Source organism: Dromaius novaehollandiae, chromosome 32 (assembly GCF_036370855.1).
Source record: "Dromaius novaehollandiae isolate bDroNov1 chromosome 32, bDroNov1.hap1, whole genome shotgun sequence".
Classification (NCBI taxonomy): Eukaryota; Metazoa; Chordata; class Aves; order Casuariiformes; family Dromaiidae; genus Dromaius; species Dromaius novaehollandiae.
The window spans coordinates 608,285-629,297 of record NC_088131.1 but is presented as its reverse complement, the minus strand read 5'-3'; the positions used below and the strand labels follow the sequence as shown (position 1 = coordinate 629,297).

At 75.6% G+C, this 21,013-nt stretch overlaps 1 protein-coding gene across 1 annotated transcript in view; it reads right to left on the bottom strand.

The window, feature by feature from the left end:
* The window catches only part of DNAH2 (dynein axonemal heavy chain 2), a 78,168-nt gene that overhangs the window by 14,254 nt on the left and 42,901 nt on the right, over window positions 1-21,013 (bottom strand). The window contains exons 55-75 of the mRNA XM_064501087.1: window positions 18,927-19,079; window positions 17,670-17,827; window positions 16,685-16,827; window positions 16,471-16,603; window positions 15,319-15,449; window positions 14,222-14,432; window positions 13,142-13,258; window positions 11,617-11,758; window positions 9,995-10,164; window positions 9,780-9,896; window positions 8,619-8,783; window positions 7,775-7,900; window positions 6,682-6,830; window positions 6,042-6,108; window positions 5,021-5,171; window positions 4,399-4,547; window positions 4,125-4,258; window positions 3,865-4,009; window positions 3,582-3,781; window positions 2,420-2,555; window positions 1,408-1,594 (exon numbers count right to left, since the gene is read on the bottom strand). Coding sequence (XP_064357157.1) covers window positions 1,408-1,594; window positions 2,420-2,555; window positions 3,582-3,781; window positions 3,865-4,009; window positions 4,125-4,258; window positions 4,399-4,547; window positions 5,021-5,171; window positions 6,042-6,108; window positions 6,682-6,830; window positions 7,775-7,900; window positions 8,619-8,783; window positions 9,780-9,896; window positions 9,995-10,164; window positions 11,617-11,758; window positions 13,142-13,258; window positions 14,222-14,432; window positions 15,319-15,449; window positions 16,471-16,603; window positions 16,685-16,827; window positions 17,670-17,827; window positions 18,927-19,079 — 3,084 coding nt within the window. The remainder of the gene's footprint in view (window positions 1-1,407; window positions 1,595-2,419; window positions 2,556-3,581; window positions 3,782-3,864; window positions 4,010-4,124; window positions 4,259-4,398; window positions 4,548-5,020; window positions 5,172-6,041; window positions 6,109-6,681; window positions 6,831-7,774; window positions 7,901-8,618; window positions 8,784-9,779; window positions 9,897-9,994; window positions 10,165-11,616; window positions 11,759-13,141; window positions 13,259-14,221; window positions 14,433-15,318; window positions 15,450-16,470; window positions 16,604-16,684; window positions 16,828-17,669; window positions 17,828-18,926; window positions 19,080-21,013) is intronic.

The window sequence follows — 21,013 nt, the reverse complement described above, 5'->3', positions numbered from 1 at the left end:
CCCAGGTGTCCGGGGGAGCCCCCCACCCCAGGGACCCAGGCGTCCAGGTGGCTCCCCCTGCCATGGGCCCAGGCGTCCGGGCTCCCCCCTCCACCACGGGGCCCAGGCATCCGGGATCCCTTGCCCCACCGCGGGGCCCAGGCGTCTGGGATCCCTCACCCCGCTGCAGGGCTCAGGGGTCCAGCCCCCCACCCTGCCCCACTGTGGGGCCCAGGCGTCCGGGAACCCCCCCGGGCCCAGGCGTCCGGGACCTCCCCAGGGACCCAGGCGTCCGGGGAACCCCCCCAGGGACCCAGGCATCCAGGACCCCCAGGGACCCAGGTGTCCGGGGGAGCCCCCCACCCCAGGGACCCAGGCGTCCAGGTGGCTCCCCCTGCCATGGGCCCAGGCGTCCGGGCTCCCCCCTCCACCACGGGGCCCAGGCATCCGGGATCCCTTGCCCCACCGCGGGGCCCAGGCGTCTGGGATCCCTCACCCCGCTGCAGGGCTCAGGGGTCCAGCCCCCCACCCTGCCCCACTGCGGGCCCAGGCATCCAGGCACCCCCCTCCACTGTGGGGCCCAGGCATCCAGGCTCCCTCGCCCCACTGCGGGCCCAGGCGTCCGGGCTCCCTCGCCCCACTGCGGGCCCAGGCATCCAGGGTCCCCCCTCCACTGCGGGGCCCAGGCGTCCGGGCTCCCTCGCCCCACTGCAGGCCCAGGCATCCAGGGTCCCCCCTCCACTGTGGGGCCCAGGCGTCCGGGCTCCCTCGCCCCACTGCGGGCCCAGGCGTCCGGGCTCCCTCGCCCCACTGCGGGCCCAGGCATCCAGGGTCCCCCCTCCACTGCGGGGCCCAGGCGTCCGGGCTCCCTCGCCCCACTGCGGGCCCAGGCATCCAGGCTCCCTCGCCCCACTGTGGGGCCCAGGCGTCCGGGCTCCCTCGCCCCACTGCGGGCCCAGGCGTCCGGGCTCCCTCGCCCCACTGCGGGCCCAGGCATCCAGGGTCCCCCCTCCACTGCGGGGCCCAGGCGTCCGGGCTCCCTCGCCCCACTGCGGGCCCAGGCATCCAGGCTCCCTCGCCCCACTGCGGGCCCAGGCGTCCGGGCTCCCTCGCCCCACTGCGGGCCCAGGCATCCAGGGTCCCCCCTCCACTGCGGGGCCCAGGCGTCCGGACTCCCTCGCCCCACTGCGGGCCCAGGCATCCAGGGTCCCCCCTCCACTGTGGGGCCCAGGCGTCCGGGCTCCCTCGCCCCACTGCGGGCCCAGGCATCCAGGCACCCCCCTCCACTGTGGGGCCCAGGCATCCAGGCTCCCTCGCCCCACTGCGGGCCCAGGCGTCCAGGCTCCCTCGCCCCGCCGCGGTGCTGGGCCCAGGCGTCCGGGCGCCCCCGCCCCCCGCCCCCCCCCGCGGCGTCGGGCCCCGGCGCACCGGGCAGCGGGGCGGCCTCGGGGCGGGCGCTGCGGTACCAGCGGTGCCAGTCGCGCGGCTGCAGCTCCAGGGAGCGGCCCAGGCCGCGGAAGTGCGGCACCTCGTCCAGCGCCGCCGCGCGCTCCCAGGCGCCCGCCGACAGCCACCCGGGGCAGGGGTTGTCCCTCCGCTCCGCCCGCCCCGGCCCCTGCGCCCGCGGGGCCCCCGTCAGCCGCGCCCGCCTGGGGGGCAGGCACCCGGCTGGGGGGCGCGCGCTTGGGGGGCGTGCGGCGGCTATGGGGCGCGCGGCTGTGAGCTGCGCGGTTGTGCGGTGTGTGGTTGTGGGGTGTGCGGTTGTGGGGCACGTCCCCGTCAGGGGTCCCCATCAGGGGCTCGCGGCTGTGGGGCGCGTGGCTGTGGGGCGCGTGGTTGCAGGGTGCGTGGTTGTGGGGTGTGCGGCTGTGGGGCACACAGTCAGGGGCGTGTGGGGGTGAGGCGCGTGGTTGTGGGCTGTGTGGTTGTGGGGCGCATGGTTGTGGGGCGCATGGTTGTGGGGCACGTCCCTGTCAGGGGCCCACAGCTGTGGGGCATGTGGTTGCGGGGTGTGCGGTTGTGCGGTGCGCGACTGTGGGGCACATCCCCATCAGGGGCATGCGGCTGCGGGGCATGCGGTTGTGGGGTGTGCGGCTGTGGGGCGTGCGGTTGTGGGGCGCATGGTTCTGGGGCCCACGGCTGTGGGGTGCATGGTTGCGGGGTGTGTGGTTGTGGGGCACACCCCAGTGAGGTGTGTGGCTGTGGGGTGCGCAGTTGTGGGGCGCATGGTTGTGGGGTGTGCGGTTGTGCGGTGCGCGGCTGTGGGGCACACAGTCGGGGCGTGTGGGGGTGAGGCGCGCGGTTGTGGGGCGCGTGGTTGTGTGAGAGGCCCCGGCGAGGCACGCGGCCGTGGGGCGCGAGGCTGTGGGGCGCGTGGTTGTGGGTGGCGGGCGGCGCCGTGGGGCGGCGCCGTGGGGCGGCGCCGTGGGGGGACACTCACCACGGTGCGGCCGTCGCGGCGCAGGAGGAAGGCGAACTCGTCGGGGCGGAGGCGGCCGGCGGCGGCCAGGAGGCGGGTGCAGAGGTGGAAGCTGAAGAGCAGCTTGTGGCGCTCGAAGAGGCCCTGGCAGCCGAACCTGCGGGCGCCGGACGCCTGGGTCCCCCCGCCGTGGGGCGCCGGACGCCTGGGCCCCGCTGCCGTGGGGCGCCGGACGCCTGGGCCCCGGGGGCAGCGGGGGGCGGGGGGGCGGCTGTGGCCGCTGGTGCCGTGCCAGTGTAGGTGCATCGCCTGTACCTGGTGTACGGGCGTCTCCCATACCCAGCGTAAGGGCGTCACCCGCACCCACTGTCACCCATACCCAGTGTAGGGGTGTCACCCGCACCCACTGTCACCCATACCCGGTGTAGGGGCGTCACCCATACATGCCATAGGTGCCTCACCCACACACAGTGTAGGGCGTCACCTCTACCCACTGTAGCGGTGGCATCCACACCCAATGTCACTCATACTCAGTGTCCGGGTGTCACCCGAACCTGGTGTAAGTGCATCACTCAGATGTGGTGTAGGGGCATCACCTGCACCTGGTGTAGGGGTGTAACCTGCACGCAGCGTAGGTGTGTTACTTGTACCCAGTGTAGGGGTGTCACCTGAACACGGTGTAGGGGTGTCACCAACACGATGTAGGGGTGTCACCCACACACGGTGTAAGTGCATCACCTACATCATGTACGCCTCATCTACACCCACTGCAGTTATGACGCTTGTGCAGACACAGCCACAGCACCCACACGCGCTGTAGTTTCTGTACGTGTACAGGCGCAGGCCTGTCCCCCAGACCCACCATAAGCGCGTCACCCATCCCCATCACCGCCTGGGCACGTGTACAGGCGCAGGCCTGTCTCCCAGACACGCCGTAAGCGCGTCACCCGTCCCTGCTGCCGCCGGGGCACGTGTGCGGGCGCAGGTCCGTCCCGCAGACAGGCGGTAAGGGTGTCACCCGTCTCCACCGCCGCCGCAGCGCGCGTGCGGGCGCAGGTCCGTCCCGCAGACAGGCGGTAAGGGTGTCACCCGTCCCCACCGCCGCCGCAGCGCGCGCGCGCGCGCGGGCGCAGGCCCGTGCCCCGGACAGGCGGTCGGGGCGTCCCCCGTCCCCGCGTGGCACCTGTAGACGGCGTAGGTGTGGCGCTGGTCGAGGGCGCGGAGACGCTCGTCCAGGCGGCCGCCCCGGGGGCCCCCGCGCAGGCTGCGGCCGAAGAGCTCCACGTAGGCGTCCAGCGAGAACTGGTAGACGGGCTCCAGGCGCGCCAGGTCGGCCAGCGCGAAGAAGAGCAGGGCGGCGCGCCGGGCGCAGGGCCGGTAGGCCTGGGGGCGAGGGGGCGCGTGGGCGAGGCCCCAGGCGGCGGCGGGGGCGGGGGGGGGCGGCGGGGGGGGGGGGCGGCGCTCACCTCGCGGGCCCGGTCGATGCCGACCTCGGTGCTCTGGCTGCCGCCCAGGCGCTCGGCCACCTCGGCGGCGGTGGCCTTGGAGCGCCGCAGCGCCGTCACCAGCTGCGCGTCCTCCAGCAGCGAGCCGGCCGCCTCGTCCAGCAGCCTGCGGCGGGGCGACGCGGCGGCGGGGTGACGCGGCGGCGGGGGGACGCGGCGGCGGCGGGGGGGACGCGGCGGCAGCGGGGGGACGGTGCCCCGCGGCGCGGCGCGGCACCCACCGCAGGATCTGGTCCTCCAGCTCGGCGAGGCGGGCCTTGCCGGCGGCGATGGCCACCACCAGCGCGTCCTTCTGCTGCTCCAGCTCGGGGCGCTCCTCCCGCACCACCATGGCCAGCAGCTGCGCCTCCAGGCCCTGCAGGGGGCGCCCCGCTTGTCACCGCCGCGCTTGTCACCGCCGCGCTTGTCACCGCCGCGCTTGTCACCGCCACGCTTGTCACCGCCACGCCTGTCACCGCCACCGCGGGCGGCGGCGGCGGCGACGCCCCCCGTTACCTCCTCGAGCAGGGCGAAGTTGACCACGGTGGTGCGGGCGACGGTCTCCGGGGAGAAGTGGGGGTTCGGGAGCTTGGTGGCCAGGTACAGGCGGAAGTCCGGGTGACACTCCACGCTGTCCTCGCCCAGGCTCAGCAGCAGGCGCCCGTCTGGGCCCAGGGGTGTCAGGGCGGCCGTCAGAGGCGGGTGCAGGTGGGGCGGGGGGATGCGCCCAGGCGTCCGGGGGTCCCCACGCACCCCGCGCTGCTCCCTGGGGGCCCAGGCGTCCGGGGGCCCCTCCCAAGCGGATGCAGTGCCCAGGGAGGGACCCAGGTGTCCAGGAACCCCCCCCTGCCCCACCGGCAGGGTCCCAGACGTCTGGGCGCCCCCCCTCCCCAGGGGCCCAGGCATCCGGCCTCTGCCACCCCCAGGGGACCCAGGTGTCCGGGTGCCCCCCCTCCACAGGGGACCCAGACGTCCGGGTGCCCCCCCTCCCCAGGGGCCCAGGCATCCGGCCTCTGCCACCCCCAGGGGACCCAGGCGTCCGGGTGCTCCCCCTCCCTGGGGCCCGGGCGTCCGGGTGCTCCCCCCACCCCCCAGGGGCCCAGGCGTCCCCCCCGGGGGGCCCAGGCGGGGGGCTGACCGGGGCCGGGGCGGGGGGCCGCCAGGGCGGGGCGCAGGCCGGGCTCCAGCTCCTCGGGGACGTCCTGCAGCAGCACCGGGTGCCCCAGGGGGGCGGCGGCCACCAGCACCCCCAGCGCCTCCGCCGCCTCCGCCGACGTCACCCGCAGGCCCTGCGCGACCCCCCCTCCCCCGGCGTCACCCGCCGTCTGCGGGGACGGGGGGCACCGTGGGGGCGTCCGTGGGGACGGGGGGGCACCCAGGGGACCCCAGGGGACCCCAGGGACTCCCAGGAGACACCCAGGAGGGTGCAGGGGACACCCAGGGGACACCCAGGGGACACAAGAGGACCCCGGGGACACCCAGGAGGACGCAGGGGACCAAGGAGACACCCGGGGGACCCAGAGGACACCAGGGGACATGGGAGGACCCCGGGGACACCTAGGAGGACCCAGGGGACCTAGGGGACCCCCAGGGGACACAGGAGGACCCCGGGGACGCCTAGGAGGACCCAGGTGACCCAGGGGACACCCAAGGGACCAAGGAGACACCCAGGGGAGCCAGGGGACACACAGGAGGACACAGGGCACACGAGGACACCCAGGGGACATTGGACAACCCCGGGGACACCCAGGAGGACCCAGAGCACTGAGCAGACACCCAGGGGACCAAGGAGACACCCAGGGGACACAGGGGGACCCCAGGGACACCTAGGAGGACCCAGGGGACACCCAGGGGACACTCAGGGGACATGGGAGGACCAAGGGGACACTCAAGAGGACCCAGGGACATGGAGGGCACCTTGGGGACACCCGGGGGCCCAGGGGACACCCAGGGGATTGGGGGGGGGAACCTGGGGACACAGCAGGGGACGGGGGGACACGGGGGGACCCAGGGGACAATGGGGGACCTGGGGGACACCAAGGGGACCCCAGGGGACACGGGGGGACCCAGGAGACCCCAGAGACCATGGGAAGGGCTCCAGGAGGGGACAGGGGACACCAGGAGGGGACGGGGGACGCCCGGGGGACACCGGGGCTCACCCGAGGCTCCTCCATGTTCTTGATCCACTTGCAGGCCTGGCCCTGGGGGTCGATCATCAGGGGCCACCTGGGGACACGGGGGGGACACCGGGGGGACATGAGGGGGGACACAGGGGGGGACACGGGGGCTCAGGGAGGCCTGCAGCCACCCCACGGCCACCACAGCTCCCAGAACAACCAGTCCCCCCAGTATAACCAGTGCTCCCAGTATAACCAGAACCCCCACAGCTCCTCAGCTCCCCCAGTGCTCCCAGTGCCCCCCAGTAAAACCAGTGCCCCTGAACCACATCTCCTGGTCTACCCAGTGTCTCCCAGTATCCCCTAGTGCTCCCCAGTGCTCCCAGTACACCCCAGTGCTCCCCCAGTGCTCCCAGTACACCTCAGTGCTCCTCCAGTGCTCCCCAGTGTCATCCCAGTGCCCCTCCAATGCTCCCTCAGTGCCTCCTAGTATCCCCTAGAGCTTCCCAGTGCCTCCCCAGTGCTCCCCAGTGCTTCCAGTGCCTCCCCAGTGCCCCCCCAGTGCTCCTCCAGTGCCCCCCAGTGTCCTCCCAGAGCCCCCCCAGTACTCCCAGTGCTCCCCAATGCTCCTCCAGTGCTCCCCAGTGCCCCCCCAGTGCCGCCGGTCGCCGGGGGGGCTCACCGCTGGCTGCGGGTGACGATGACGCCGCTGGCGGTGGCGAAGGGGTCGCTGGGGAGCCCCCGCAGGGTCCAGTCCCGCACGGCCCCGGGCGGCGCCAGGAAGGCGGCCAGCGAGAACTGGGGGGTGCAGAGCAGCCCCCGCCCCCGCACCTGCGGGCCCAGGCGTCCGGCTGTCACGGCGGTCCCCCCCCCCACTGCCAACATGGGCCCAGGCGTCCGGGCCGTCACGGCACCCCCTGCAACCCCCACCCCGGGGGCCCAGGTGTCCGGGGGGCTGCCACAACCCCCCCCCGCATCCTCTCGCTGTCCCCGGGGGGCCCAGGCGTCCGGGGCTCCCTCTGCCACCCCGAAGGACCCAGGTGTCCGGCCACCGCCTCTCCCCTATCCCTGGGGGCCCAGGCGTCCAGGACCCCCCCACCCAGGGGCCCAGGTGTCCGGTGCTCCACCTCCCCAGGGGCCCAGGCATCCGGCTCCCTCCCCCACCCAGGGGCCCAGGTGTCCGGGGCTCCCCCTCCCCAGGGGCCCAGGCATCCGGCTCCCTCCCGCTCGCTCCAGGGCCCAGGTGTCCGGGGTTCCCCCTCCCCCAGGGGCCCAGGTGTCCGGGTGCCCCCCCGCCCCTGCTTACCCTGGGGGCCCAGGTGTCTGGGGTTCCCCTCCCCCAGGGGCCCAGGCGTCCGGCTCCCTCCCCCACCCAGGGGCCCAGGTGTCCGGGGTTCCCCCTCCCCAGGGGCCCAGGCATCCGGCTCCCTCCCGCTCGCTCCAGGGCCCAGGTGTCCGGGCTACCTGGGGCTCCCAGGCGTCCGGGGTTCCCCCTCCCCCAGGGGCCCAGGTGTCCGGGTGCCCCCCCGCCCCTGCTTACCCTGGGGGCCCAGGTGTCTGGGGTTCCCCCTCCCCCAGGGGCCCAGGCGTCCGGCTCCCTCCCCCACCCAGGGGCCCAGGTGTCCGGGGTTCCCCCTCGCCCAGGGGCCCAGGCGTCCGGCTCCCTCCCCCTCCCTGGGGACCCAGGCATCTGGGGCTCCCCCTCGCCCAGGGGCCCAGGTGTCCGGGTGCCCCCCCCGCCCCCCCCCCGCCCCGGGGCCCCGGCGTCCGGCTACCTGGGGCTCCCAGGCGCAGGCCAGCAGCTCGTGGCGCTCGGGGGCGGCGAAGGGGCCCAGGTAGGCCAGGCCGGCGGCCGCCAGCACGCAGTCACCCGCCACCGAGGCCAGCGCCTCGTCCAGGCCCTGCCGCCGCCGCCGCGTCACCGCCGGGGACGCCGCCGCGTCCCCAACCGCTGTCCCCCCGCTCCCCCCACAGCCCCCGACAGCAACAGCCACCCCGGCCCCAACAGCCGCGGCACCACCACCGCGTCCCCCCCTCTCCCCCAACAGCCTGACAGCAACAGCCACCCTGGCCCTGAAGGCCACGTCACCCCCGCTGCCACTGTGTCACCCCCGCTGCCACCGTGTCACCACCGCTGCCACCGCGTCACCCCAGCTGCTGGTCCCCGCAGGCCACCGTGGCCCCATGTCACCCTGGGACCCGCGCTCTGACCCCCCCCCGGGGGCGGATCTGCTCCCTAAGGGGTGAATTTACCCCCCCCCAGGGGCAGATTCCTTCCCCAGGGGGCAGATTGGCCCCCCCCGGGGCGGATTTGCCCCCCCAGTGGGCAGATTTACCCCCCTTGGGAGCAGATTTACCCCCCCTGGGGTAGAATTGCCCCCCCCCGGCGCAGATTTGCCCCCCCCCGGTGCAGATTTGCCCCCCCCCGGTGCGGTTTTGCCCGGTGCCCACCTGACCGGAGCGCTGCCAGCGGCCCCGCTCGCCCGCCAGGGCCGATCTGCGTGTCCCCCCCCCGGCAGATCTGTCCCGTTAGGGTCTGATTTGCCCCCCTGAGGGTCTGATTTGCCCCCCCCCGGTGCAGATTTGCCCCCCCCCGGTGCGGTTTTGCCCGGTGCCCACCTGGACGGAGCGCTGCCAGCGGCCCCGCTCGCCCGCCAGCCCCTCCCCGAGCTGCTGGGCCCGCTGCAGCCGGGCCCCGGTGTCCTGCGCCCGCCGGCCCAGCTCCTCCTTCTGCGCCACCTTCTCCTCGTACTCCCGCGTCAGCCGCGCCAGGCGCTCCGCCACCTGCCCCCGCGTGGCACGGGGACGCGGTGAGGGGACGCGGTGAGGGGACGTGGCACGGGGACACGGTGTGGGGACGTGGCACGGGGACGCGGTGAGGGGACGCGGTGAGGGGACGTGGCACGGGGACGCGGTGTGGGGACGCGGTGAGGGGACGTGGCACGGGGACACGGTGTGGGGATGCAGCTTGGGGACGTGATGTGGGGACACGGCGTGGGGATGTGGCGCGGGGACGCGGCGCGGGGACACGGCATGGGGACACGGCACGGGGATGCGACATGGGGACGTGACATGGGGATGCGGCGCGGGGACGTGGCGCAGGGACACGGCGCAGGGACACGCAGCACGGATGCGGCATGGGGACGTGGGCCGGAGACGTGGCACAGGGACGCGGCGTGAGGACACGGCGTGGGGACACGGCGTGGGGACACGGCGTGGGGACAGGCACTGAGAACGCAGCTCAGGGACACGGCGCAGGGACGCAGCTTGGACACAGCACGGGGACGTGGGCCAGGGACACGGCACGGGGATGTGGCGTGGGGACACCGTGGGGACACGGCTTGGGAACGCGGCATGGGGATGGCCACTGGGAACACGGCATGGGGACGTGGGACACGGCTTGGGGACACGGCGACATGGCCCAGGGACACGACTCAACCTGGGGATGCGAACTAGGGACAGGGACCAGGGACACGGAGCAGGGATGTGGCTCAGGGATGTGGACTGGGGACACGGGCTGGGGACATGGCCCAGGCAGAGAGACGTGCGGGGACACGCACGGGGACACGGCTCGGGGACAGGGACTGCGGACACAGCTTGAGGCACAGGGGGAGGCTGGGGGACACAGCACAGGGGTAACAAGAGGGGCTGGGGACAGCAAGGGGGGACAGCGGGGGACAGGGGGTGACAGGAGCGGACGGGGGGGACCAGAAGGGACAGGTGAGGACGGGGGGGACCGGAGGGGACCGGAGGGGACCGGGGGGGGGGCCGGGAACCCACCTCGCGCAGCTTCTCCTGCGCCTCGGCCTGGGCCGCCTGCTTCTCGGCCAGCTGCGCCCTGGCAGCCGCCAGGCGGATCCGCTTGGGCTCCACCACCCGGTGCACGCGCCCGTACGTCTGCGGCGGGCCCAGGCGTCCGGGGGGGCCCCCAGGCACCCGGGGGGGGCGCCCAGGCGTCCCCGGCGGGGGTGGGGGGGGTGGGGGGGGGCACCCACCTCGACGGCGCGCACCCACATGCAGAGGGAGCAGGCGGCGCGCGCCACCCGCCCCACCACCTCGGGCTGGAAGTCGGGCTGGGCGCAGTAGGCGCCGACGCGCCGCAGCACCCGCTCGGGGATGTGGTCCCGGTCCAGGTGCAGCAGCTGCTTGATGAAGTTCGGCTCCCCTGCGGGGGGGGGGGGGGACGGGACGCCTGGGTCCTCGCGGGAACCCCCCCCGGCCCGGAGGAAAGCCCCGCCCCTTCCCCTAAGCACCGCCCCTTTCCCACAAGCACCGCCCCTTTCTTTAAGCCCCTCCCCTGCTCATCCCTGCAGAGCCTCCAGCCCCAAGGCCCTGCCTGAGCCCTTCCCCTCCCCAGCCCCATTATCTCGCAAGCCCCGCCCCCTGGGGAAGCCCCGCCCCCTGGGGAAGCCCCGCCCCTGGGATGCCCCACCCCCTGGCGTGGCCCCGCCCCTGGAGATGGCCCCGCCCTCACCGAGCTGGCGCGTGGCTTCGGCCCAGGTGGGCTCGCTGCCCCGTCCCTCCCCACGCCCCCTGCCCCGGTGAAGCCCCGCCCCCTGGTGAAGCCCCGCCCTCCAGAGATGGCCCCGCCCCCCGTGAGGCCCCGCCCTCACCGAGCTGGCGCTTGGCCTCGGCCCAGGTGGGCTCCCTGCCCCATTCCCTGGGGAAGCCCCGCCCCAGGGGATGGCCCCGCCCCCCGGTGAAGCCCCGCCCCCCGGTGAAGCCCCGCCCCCCGCAGAAGCCCCGCCCTCACCAAGCTGGCGCTTGGCCTCGGCCCAGGTGGGCTCCCTGCCCCATTCCCTGGGGAAGCCCCGCCCCAGGGGATGGCCCCGCCCCCCGGTGAAGCCCCGCCCCTGGTGAAGCCCCGCCCCCATGGAGGCCCCGCCCTCACCGAGCTGGCGCTTGGCCTCGGCCCAGGTGGGCTCCCTGCCCCATTCCCTGGGGAAGCCCCGCCCCTGGGATGCCCCACCCCCTGGGGTGGCCCCGCCCCTGGAGATGGCCCCGCCCTCACCGAGCTGGCGCGTGGCTTCGGCCCAGGTGGGCTCGCTGCCCCGTCCCTCCCCACGCCCCCTGCCCCGGTGAAGCCCCGCCCCCTGGTGAAGCCCCGCCCTCCAGAGATGGCCCCGCCCCCCGTGAGGCCCCGCCCTCACCAAGCTGGCGCTTGGCCTCAGCCCAGGTGGGCTCCCTGCCCCATTCCCTGGGGAAGCCCCGCCCCAGGGGATGGCCCCGCCCCCCGGTGAAGCCCCGCCCCTGGTGAAGCCCCGCCCCCATGGAGGCCCCGCCCTCACCGAGCTGGCGCTTGGCCTCGGCCCAGGTGGGCTCCCTGTCCCATTCCCTGGGGAAGCCCCGCCCCCCGGTGAAGCCCCACCCCCTGGTTAAGCTCCGCCCCCCCATGGAAGCCCCGCCCTCACCGAGCTGGCGCTTGGCCTCGGCCCAGGTGGGCTCGCTGCCCCATTCCCTGGGGAAGCCCCGCCCCCGGTGAAGCCCCGCCCCCATGGAGGCCCCGCCCTCACCGAGCTGGCGCTTGGCCTCGGCCCAGGTGGGCTCCCTGCCCCATTCCCTGGGGAAGCCCCGCCCCCTGGTTAAGCTCCGCCCCCCATGGAAGCCCCGCCCTCACCGAGCTGGCGCTTGGCCTCGGCCCAGGTGGGCTCGCTGCCGCGCAGGATCATGACGGCCTGCAGCACCGTCTCCACCAGCCCCGGCGGGCGCCCGTACGACTTGATCTCCGTCAGGTCCTTCTTGTTCAGCGACTCCAGCGCCTGCCGACGCCACCGGCACCGGCACCGGCACCGGCACCACCACCACCGTCACCGTCACCACCACCGCCTGCCCCGTCCCAGCAGCCACCGTCCCCACGGCCCCATCGCTGCATCCCAATGTCCCCAGCCCCATCCCCATGTCCCCACCATCACTGTGTCCCCATGTCCCCACAGCCCCATCGCCATGGCCCCACCAACCCCATGGCCCCATGGCCCCATCCCTGTGTCCCCACCATCACTGTGTCCCCATGGCCCCATCCCTGTGTCAAGTGTCTATAGCCCCATCCCTCCATCCCCACCATCCCTGTGTACCCATGTCCCCACAACCCCATCCCTGCATCTCTGCGTCCCCATGGCCCCATCCCTGTGTCCCCACCATCCTTGTGTCCCTATGTCCCCATGCCTGCATCCTCGTGTCCCCGTAGCCCCATCCCTGCGTCCCCACCACCCCCATGTCCTCACGGCCCCACCCCTGTGTCCCCACCATCACTGCATCCCCATGTCCCCATCCCTGCATTCTCATGTCCCCACGGTCCCATCCCTGTATCCCCACCATCCCCGTGTCCCCATGTTGCCATCCCTGTGTCCCCGTGTCCCCACGTCCCCACCCCCCGTCCCCGCAGGTCCCAGCCGTCCCCGTGTCCCCACGTCCCCACCCCCGTCCCCGCGGGTCCCAGCCGTCCCCGTGTCCCCACGTCCCCCCCCCCGTCCCCGCGGGTCCCAGCCGTCCCCGTGTCCCCACATCCCCACCCCCCGTCCCCACGGGTCCCAGCCGTCCCCGTGTCCCCACGTCCCCACGCCCCGTCCCCGCGGGTCCCAGCCGTCCCCGTGTCCCCGTGTCCCCACCCCCGTCCCCGCAGGTCCCAGCCGTCCCCGTGTCCCCACGTCCCCACGTCCCCATCCCCGCGGGTCCCAGCCGTCCCCGTGTCCCCACGTCCCCACCCCCGTCCCCACGGGTCCCAGCCGTCCCCGTGTCCCCACGTCCCCACGCCCCGTCCCCGCGGGTCCCAGCTGTCCCCGTGTCCCCACGTCCCCACCCCCCGTCCCCGCGGGTCCCAGCCGTCCCCGTGTCCCCACGTCCCCACGCCCCGTCCCCGCGGGTCCCAGCCGTCCCCGTGTCCCCACGTCCCCACCCCCCGTCCCCGCGGGTCCCAGCCGTCCCCGTGTCCCCACGTCCCCACCCCCCATCCCCGCGGGTCCCAGCCGTCCCCGTGTCCCCACGTCCCCACGCCGCGTCCCCGCGGGTCCCAGCCGTCCCCGTGTCCCCATGTCCCCACCCCCGTCCCCGCGGGTCCCAGCCGTCCCCGTGTCCCCACATCCCCACGTCCCCGTCCCCGCGGGTCCCAGCCGTCCCCGTGTCCCCGCGTCCCCGCGTCCCCGCACCCGCATGGCCTCCTCGAGGGCGGGCATGGCCTCGTCGAGGTCGCGCTGGGCCTCCTCGGCCAGCGCCCGGCACCGCAGCTCCTCCGCCCCGATCTTCTCGCTGTTGGCTGCCACCGCCTGCGCCGCGCGCGTCACCGGGGCCCCCACACCCCAGCCGGGACCCCCGGGACCCCCCCCACCCCAGCCGGGACCCCCGGGACCCTCCACATCTCCTCCAGGATCCCTGGGATCCACCTCGGACCACCCAAACCCTCCTCCAGGACCCCAGGATCCCCCCAGACCCCATCCGAGACCCGCCAGATCCCCCCGGGACCCTCCACATCTCCCCCAGGACCCCCAGGATCCCCCCGGGACCCTCCAGACCCCATCCAAGACCTCCGGGATCCCCCCAGGACACTCCAGATCCCCTCCAGGACCCCCGGGATGTTCCAGACCCCAACCAAGACCTGCCAGATCCCCCCAGGACCTGCCAGATCCTCTCCAGGATCCCCTAGGACCCCCTCAGACCCCATCCAGGACCCACAAGATCCTCCCGGGACCCCCCAGCCGCCCTCCAGGACCCCCGGGATCCCCCCAGGACCCCCCAGCTGCCCTCCAGGACCCCCGGGATCCCCCCAGGACCCCCACATCCCCTCCAGGACCCCCGGGATCCCCCCAGGACCCCCCAGATGCCCTCCAGGACCCCCGGGATCCTCCCGGGACCCCCCAGCTGCCCTCCAGGACCCCCGGGATCCCCCCAGGACCCCCACATCCCCTCCAGGACCCCCGGGATCCCCCCAGGACCCCCCAGATGCCCTCCAGGACCCCCGGGATCCTCCCGGGACCCCCCAGCTGCCCTCCAGGACCCCCGGGATCCCCCCAGGACCCCCACATCCCCTCCAGGACCCCCGGGATCCCCCCAGGACCCCCCAGATGCCCTCCGGGCCCCCCGGGATCCTCCCGGGACCCCCCAGCTGCCCTCCAGGACCCCCGGGATCCCCCCAGGACCCCCCAGCTGCCCTCCAGGCCCCCCGGGATCCCCCCAGGACCCCCCAGGTGCCCTCCAGATCCCCCCGGGATCCCCGCGGGCCCCCCCGGCACCTTCTGCTGCTCGTCGGCCTGGGCCCTGTCGCGCGCGATGGCGGCCAGGTAGTCGTCGCAGTGGCGCTGGCAGCGGTCGGCACCGCGCCGGGCCTGCGCCAGCTCCAGCGCCATGGCCTCCGCCCGCGCCCGCGTCTCCTCCAGCCGCGCCAGCCCCCGCCGCAGCCGCCCCGCCGCCTGCCCCAGCGCCGCCCGCTTCTCCCCCAGCAGCCTGCGCCACGGCCCCCCGCGTCGGCACCTCCCCGGCCCCCCCCAGTGCCCCCCAAAGCGTCCCCCGGGGCCCCCCACCTGCCCACGTCCCCCCCAAAGCGTCCCCCGGGGCCCCCCACCTGCCCAGGGCCCCCCAAAGCGTCCCCCGGGGCCCCCCCAAAATGTCCCCCGGGGCCCCCCACCCGCCCAGGGCCCCCCCAAAGTGTCCCCCGGGGTGCCTGACCTGCCCACGTCCCCCCCAAAGTGTCCCCCGGGGCCCCCCACCTGCCCACGTCCCCCCCAAAGCGTCCCACGGGGCCCCCCACCCGCCCATGTCCCCCCCAAAGTGTCACCCGGGGTGCCTGACCCACCCACGTCCCCCCCAAAGTGTCCCCCAGGGCCCCCCCAAAGCGTCCCCCGGGGCCCCCACCCGCCCAGGGCCCCCCAAAGCGTCCCCCGGGGCCCCCCACCCGCCCAGGGCCCCCCCAAAGTGTCACCCGGGGTGCCTGACCTGCCCACGTCCCCCCCAAAATGTCCCCCAGGGCCCCCCCAAAGCATCCCCTGGTTTGGCCACGTGCCCCCCCAAGGGCCCTGGGGCCCCCGACCCGCCCATGGGCCCCCCAAGATGTCCCCTGGGGCCCCTGACCTGCCCACGTCCTTCCCAAAACGACCCCTGGCCTGGCCACGCACCCCCCCCCCCAGGGCCCCCGGGGCACCCGACCCACCCATGTCCCCCCCAAATGTCCCCTGAGGTGCTGGACCCGTCCCTGACCCCCCCAGGACCCCCGTATGGGTGCCAGCCCCCCCCAGACTGGTCCCTGGGACCCCCAAGACCCCCGTACGGGTGCCAGCCCCCCCCCCAGACCCATTATCCCCCCCCCGGACAGGTTCCCCCCCCCCGCACCCACCTGCCGTAGGCGCCCACCAGGTCGAGGTAGCTGCGGGGCCGCACGTAGCCGGGGAGCCCCGTCTCAGCCAGCGCCCGCTGCGCCCGGGCGGCCGCCGCCTCGTGCACCGACGCCAGCGCCTCCGCCACCGCCTGCGCCCGTCCCGACCCCGCTCAGTGCCACGGGGACACGGGGGGACGGGCACCCACCGCCCCGGGGGGGGACAGGGACAGGCACCCACACCACCAGGGGAGACGGGCACCCACCACCCGGGGGGGAAGGGGACGGGCACCCACACCACCGGGGGACACAGGCACCCGCTGCCCGGGGGGGATGGGGACGGGGAACGGGGCACCCCCTGCCCGGCGGGGGACAGAGATGGGGCACCCGCTGCCCCGGGGGGGGTAGGGAATGGGGCACCCACTACCAGAGACCTTGGGGCACCCGGCTAAGTGACGCTTGTTCCGTGTGTGGGTGGCTCGCGGGGGCACCTGGCCCTAGGCAGCGCCCGCCTCATGCGGGGCCGGCTCTGGGGTGTCACCGGGGGCCCCCACCCCACGTGGGGCAGCTCCGGGGGCCCCCACCCCACGTGGGGCTGGCTCTGGGGCAGTGTGGGGGGCACCCGCCCAGTGTGCAGGTGTCTCTAGGGCGGTGTGCGGGCACCCAGCCAGTACACGGGCATCTCTGGGGCACCGTGGGGAGCTCTAGGGTGGCGTGGGGGGCCCCCACCCCACACGTGGGCATCTCTGGGGCACCGTGGGGAGCTCTGGGGCGGCGTGGGGGGCCCCCACCCCACACGTGGGCATCTCTGGGGCACCGTGGGGAGCTCTGGGGCGGCGTGGGGGGCCCCCACCCCACACGTGGGCATCTCTGGGGCACCGTGGGGAGCTCTGGGGCGGCGTGGGGGGCCCCCACCCCACACGTGGGCATCTCTGGGGCACCGTGGGGAGCTCTGGGGTGGCGTGGGGGGCCCCCACCCAGTGTGGGGGTGTCTCTAGGGTGGTGCAAGGCACCCCCACCCCACACGTGGGCGTCTCCGGGGCACCGTGGGTACCTCTGGGGCGGCCTGGGGGGCCCCCACCCACCGGGCAGGGCTCTGTGGGGCGGCGCGCGGGGGGCCCCCACCGCCCGCGGGGGGTCGGCAGGACGCGGGGGGGCGGGGGGGGGTCTCACCTGGGTCTCGGGGCCCAGCTGCAGCCCCTCCAGGGCCCTGTGGGCCACCTCGAGCAGGGCGGGGCGGGGCCAGGCGCCCACCCAGTCGAGGGTGGTGCAGGCCAGCAGCGCCGGGAACTGCCGCGTGCGGGCGCTGGGGGGGCAGAGCGGGTGAGCGGGGGTCCCGGGGGGGGAGGGGGGGGCGCGGGGGGGTCCCGGGGGGGTCCCCGCTCACCGGAAGGCCTCGCCGGCGGGGCTCAGGCACAGCAGCACCCGCAGGTCCCGGCGCGCCCGCCGTGCCGCCAAGGCGCGCAGCCCGTCCTCGGGGCTCGCCGCGACGCCCGCCGCCCGCGCCGCCGCCTCCAGCTGCGCCCGCATCTGGGGGGGGGGGGACGGGGGGGCACGGGGGGGGGGGGGACGCTGCTGGAGCCCCCCGACCCCCCCGCGGCGCAGGCGGCACCCCGAGGAGCCCCTGCAGGGCCCCGGGGGGGAGCAGGGACTCCCTGGGGGGGGGTCAGGACCACCCGGGGGGGGCAGAGAACCCATGTGGGGGCTGGGGACCCGATATGGGACGAGGCAGAGACCTCACGGGGGGGGCAGAGAACCCATGGGGGGGGGATTGGGGACCCCAGGGTGGAACAGGGACCCCGGGGGGGGCTGGTGACTCCACGTGGGGGGGGCAGAGACCCCATGGGGGGGATTGGGGACCCCAGGGTGGAACAGGGACCCCGGGGGGGGCTGGGGAGCCCATACGGGGGGGGCAGAGACCCCATGGGGGGGATTGGGGACCCCGGGGGGAGCAGGGACCCCGGGGGGGGGCTGGGGAGCCCATACGGGGGGGGCAGAGACCCCATGGGGGGGATTGGGGACCCCAGGGTGGAACAGGGACCCCGGGGGGGGGCTGGTGACTCCATGTGGGGGGGGCAGAGACCCCATGGGGGGGATTGGGGACCCCAGGGACCCCCAGGGTGGCAGTGGGGACCCCATGCAGGGGGCAGAGACCCCATGGGGGAGATTGCGGTCCCTGGGGACCCCCAAGGTGACAGCGGGGACCCTGTGGGGGGCAGTGGGGACCCCAGGGACCCCCGGGTGGCAGCAGGGACCCCAGCAGAGACATCAGGGACCGCTTGGGGGGGATTTGGGGACCCTCTGGGATCTCTGGGGTGGGATTGGGGATCCCGTGGGGACGCCTGGGCCCCCCTGGATGGGGGGGCTTGTACCTGCTCCCAGTGGGGGGGCGCGCAGAGGCCGGGCGCCTCCCCCCAGGCCAGCAGCCCCTGCAGGGCCTCCAGCACCTCGGGCCGCAGCTGCTCGTCGGCCAGCAGCAGGGCCACGGGGCCCCCCCCGGCCCCCACCTCCACCACCAGCTCCCGCAGGTCTGCACCGCGGGGGGGCGGAGTCAGGGGGCCCCGCCCACCCTGCCTGGCCCCGCCCCCCGGCCCCCACCTCCACCACCAGCTCCCGCAGGTCTGCACCGCGGGGGGGCGGAGTCAGGGGGCCCCGCCCACCCTGCCTGGCCCCGCCCCCAGCCCCCACCTCCACCACCAGCTCCCGCAGGTCTGCACCGCGGGGGGGCGGAGTCAGGGGGCCCCGCCCACCCTGCCTGGCCCCACCCACCCTGCCTGGCCCCGCCCCCCGGCCCCCACCTCCACCACCAGCTCCTGCAGGTCTGCAGGGGTTGGGGGGGGGTCAGGGAGCCCCGCCCACCCTGCCTGGCCCCGCCCCCACATGGCCCCACCCATGGCCCCGCCCCCTGCCCAGCCCAGTCAGAACCCCAGGAAAGGGGAGGAGCTTGACGCACAGGCTGCAGGAAAGGGGAGGAGCTTGGGGCCAGTGGCAGCTGCTGGGCGGGGCTTGTTATGAGGGGAGGGGCCTGGGCAGCAGGGGGTGGGGCTTGTACAAGAGCAGGACAGGTGAGACAAGGGGAGGGGCTTGTGCAAAAAGGGGTGGAGCCTGGGCAGGAGGAGGAGGAGCCTGAGCAAGAAGGGGGGGAGCTTGCCATGGAACAAGGAACCAATGGCGAAGGAGGAGACAATAGGGGAGGAGCCTATAGCAGTGGGCGGGGCATAGAAGAGCCTTTCGCAGGACAAGGCGGGGCTGAGGTGGGGAGGTGGCGTGGCTGGGTGAAAGGGGCGTGGCTCGGCAGAAGGGGCGTGGCTAGGCAGAAGGGGTGGGGCCAGGTGGAGGCGGTGTGAATAGGGGAGGGGCTGTGACCAGGTGCAGTGGGCATGGCCTGTCTGAGGGGGGCGCGGCCAGGCCGAGGGGGCGTGGACAGGCAGAAAGGGGGCGTGGCCGGGCCAAGAGGGCGTGGCCAGGCAGAAAGAGGGCGTGGCCAGGCTGAGAGGGCGTGGCCAGACCGAGGGGATTGTGGCCAGGCGGGGGGGGGGGGGAATGGCTGGGCTGAGGGGGCGTGGCCGGGCCGAGGGGGCGTGGCCAGGCAGAAAGGGGGCGTGGCCAGGCCGGGGGGCGGTACTCACGCTGGCAGAGGCGGGGGGCGGCGGGGGGCGGGGCCAGGGGCAGGCGGCAGAGGCGGGCGCCCAGGCGGGCCAGGCTGCGGCGTCCACTTCCCGCCGGCCCCAGCAGCAGCACGTGGCCCCCCGGCTGCCCCGCCACGCGGGCCACGCGTGTCGCTGCGGGGACACGGGGGGGGGACACGCGTCACAGGGGACGGGGACACCCCCACACCACCCTGCCCTGCCACGCGGGCCACGCGTGTCGCTGCGGGGACACGGGGGGGGACACGCGTCACAGGGGACAGGGGACACCCCCACACCACCCTGCCCCGCCACGCGGGCCACGCGTGTCGCTGCGGGGACACGGGGGGGGACACGCGTCACAGGGGACGGGGACACCCCCACACCACCCTGCCCTGCCACGCGGGCCACGCGTGTCGCTGCGGGGACACGGGGGGGGACACGCGTCACAGGGGACAGGGGACACCCCCACACCACCCTGCCCCGCCACGCGGGCCACGCGTGTCGCTGCGGGGACACGGGGGGGGGACACGCGTCACAGGGGACAGGGGACACCCCCCACACCACCCTGCCCTGCCACGCGGGCCACGCGTGTCGCTGCGGGGACACGGGGGGGGACACGCGTCACAGGGGACACCCCCCACACCACCCTGCCCCGCCACGCGGGCCACGCGTGTCGCTGCGGGGACACGGGGGGGGACACGCGTCACAGGGGACAGGGGACACCCCCACACCACCCTGCCCCGCCACGCGGGCCACGCGTGTCGCTGCGGGGACACGGGGGGGGGACACGCGTCACAGGGGACGGGGACACCCCCACACCACCCTGCCCCGCCACGCGGGCCACGCGTGTCGCTGCGGGGACACGGGGGGGGACACGCGTCACAGGGGACGGGGACACCCCCACACCACCCTGCCCTGCCACGCGGGCCACGCGTGTCGCTGCGGGGACACGGGGGGGGGACACGCGTCACAGGGGACAGGGGACACCCCCACACCACCCTGCCCCGCCACGCGGGCCACGCGTGTCGCTGCGGGGACACGGGGGGGGGACACGCGTCACAGGGGACAGGGGACACCCCCACACCACCCTGCCCCGCCACGCGGGCCACGCGTGTCGCTGCGGGGACACGGGGGGGGACACGCGTCACAGGGGACACCCCCACACCACCCTGCCCCGCCACGCGGGCCACGCGTGTCGCTGCGGGGACACGGGGGGGGACACGCGTCACAGGGGACGGGGACACCCCCACACCACCCTGCCCCGCCACGCGGGCCACGCGTGTCGCTGCGGGGACACGGGGGGGGACACGCGTCACAGGGGACGGGGACACCCCCACACCACCCTGCCCCGCCACGCGGGCCACGCGTGTCGCTGCGGGGACACGGGGGGGGACACGCGTCACAGGGGACAGGGGACACCCCCACACCACCCTGCCCCGCCACGCGGGCCACGCGTGTCGCTGCGGGGACACGGGGGGGGACACGCGTCACAGGGGACAGGGGACACCCCCACACCACCCTGCCCCGCCACGCGGGCCACGCGTGTCGCTGCGGGGACACGGGGGGGGACACGCGTCACAGGGGACAGGGGACACCCCCACACCACCCTGCCCCGCCACGCGGGCCACGCGTGTCGCTGCGGGGACACGGGGGGGGACACGCGTCACAGGGGACAGGGGACACCCCCCACACCACCCTGCCCCGCCACGCGGGCCACGCGTGTCGCTGCGGGGACACGGGGGGGGACACGCGTCACAGGGGACAGGGGACACCCCCACACCACCCTGCCCCGCCACGCGGGCCACGCGTGTCGCTGCGGGGACACGGGGGGGGACACGCGTCACAGGGGACAGGGGACACCCCCACACCACCCTGCCCCGCCACGCGGGCCACGCGTGTCGCTGCGGGGACACGGGGGGGGACACGCGTCACAGGGGACACCCCCACACCACCCTGCCCCGCCACGCGGGCCACGCGTGTCGCTGCGGGGACACGGGGGGGGACACGCGTCACAGGGGACGGGGACACCCCCACACCACCCTGCCCCGCCACGCGGGCCACGCGTGTCGCTGCGGGGACACGGGGGG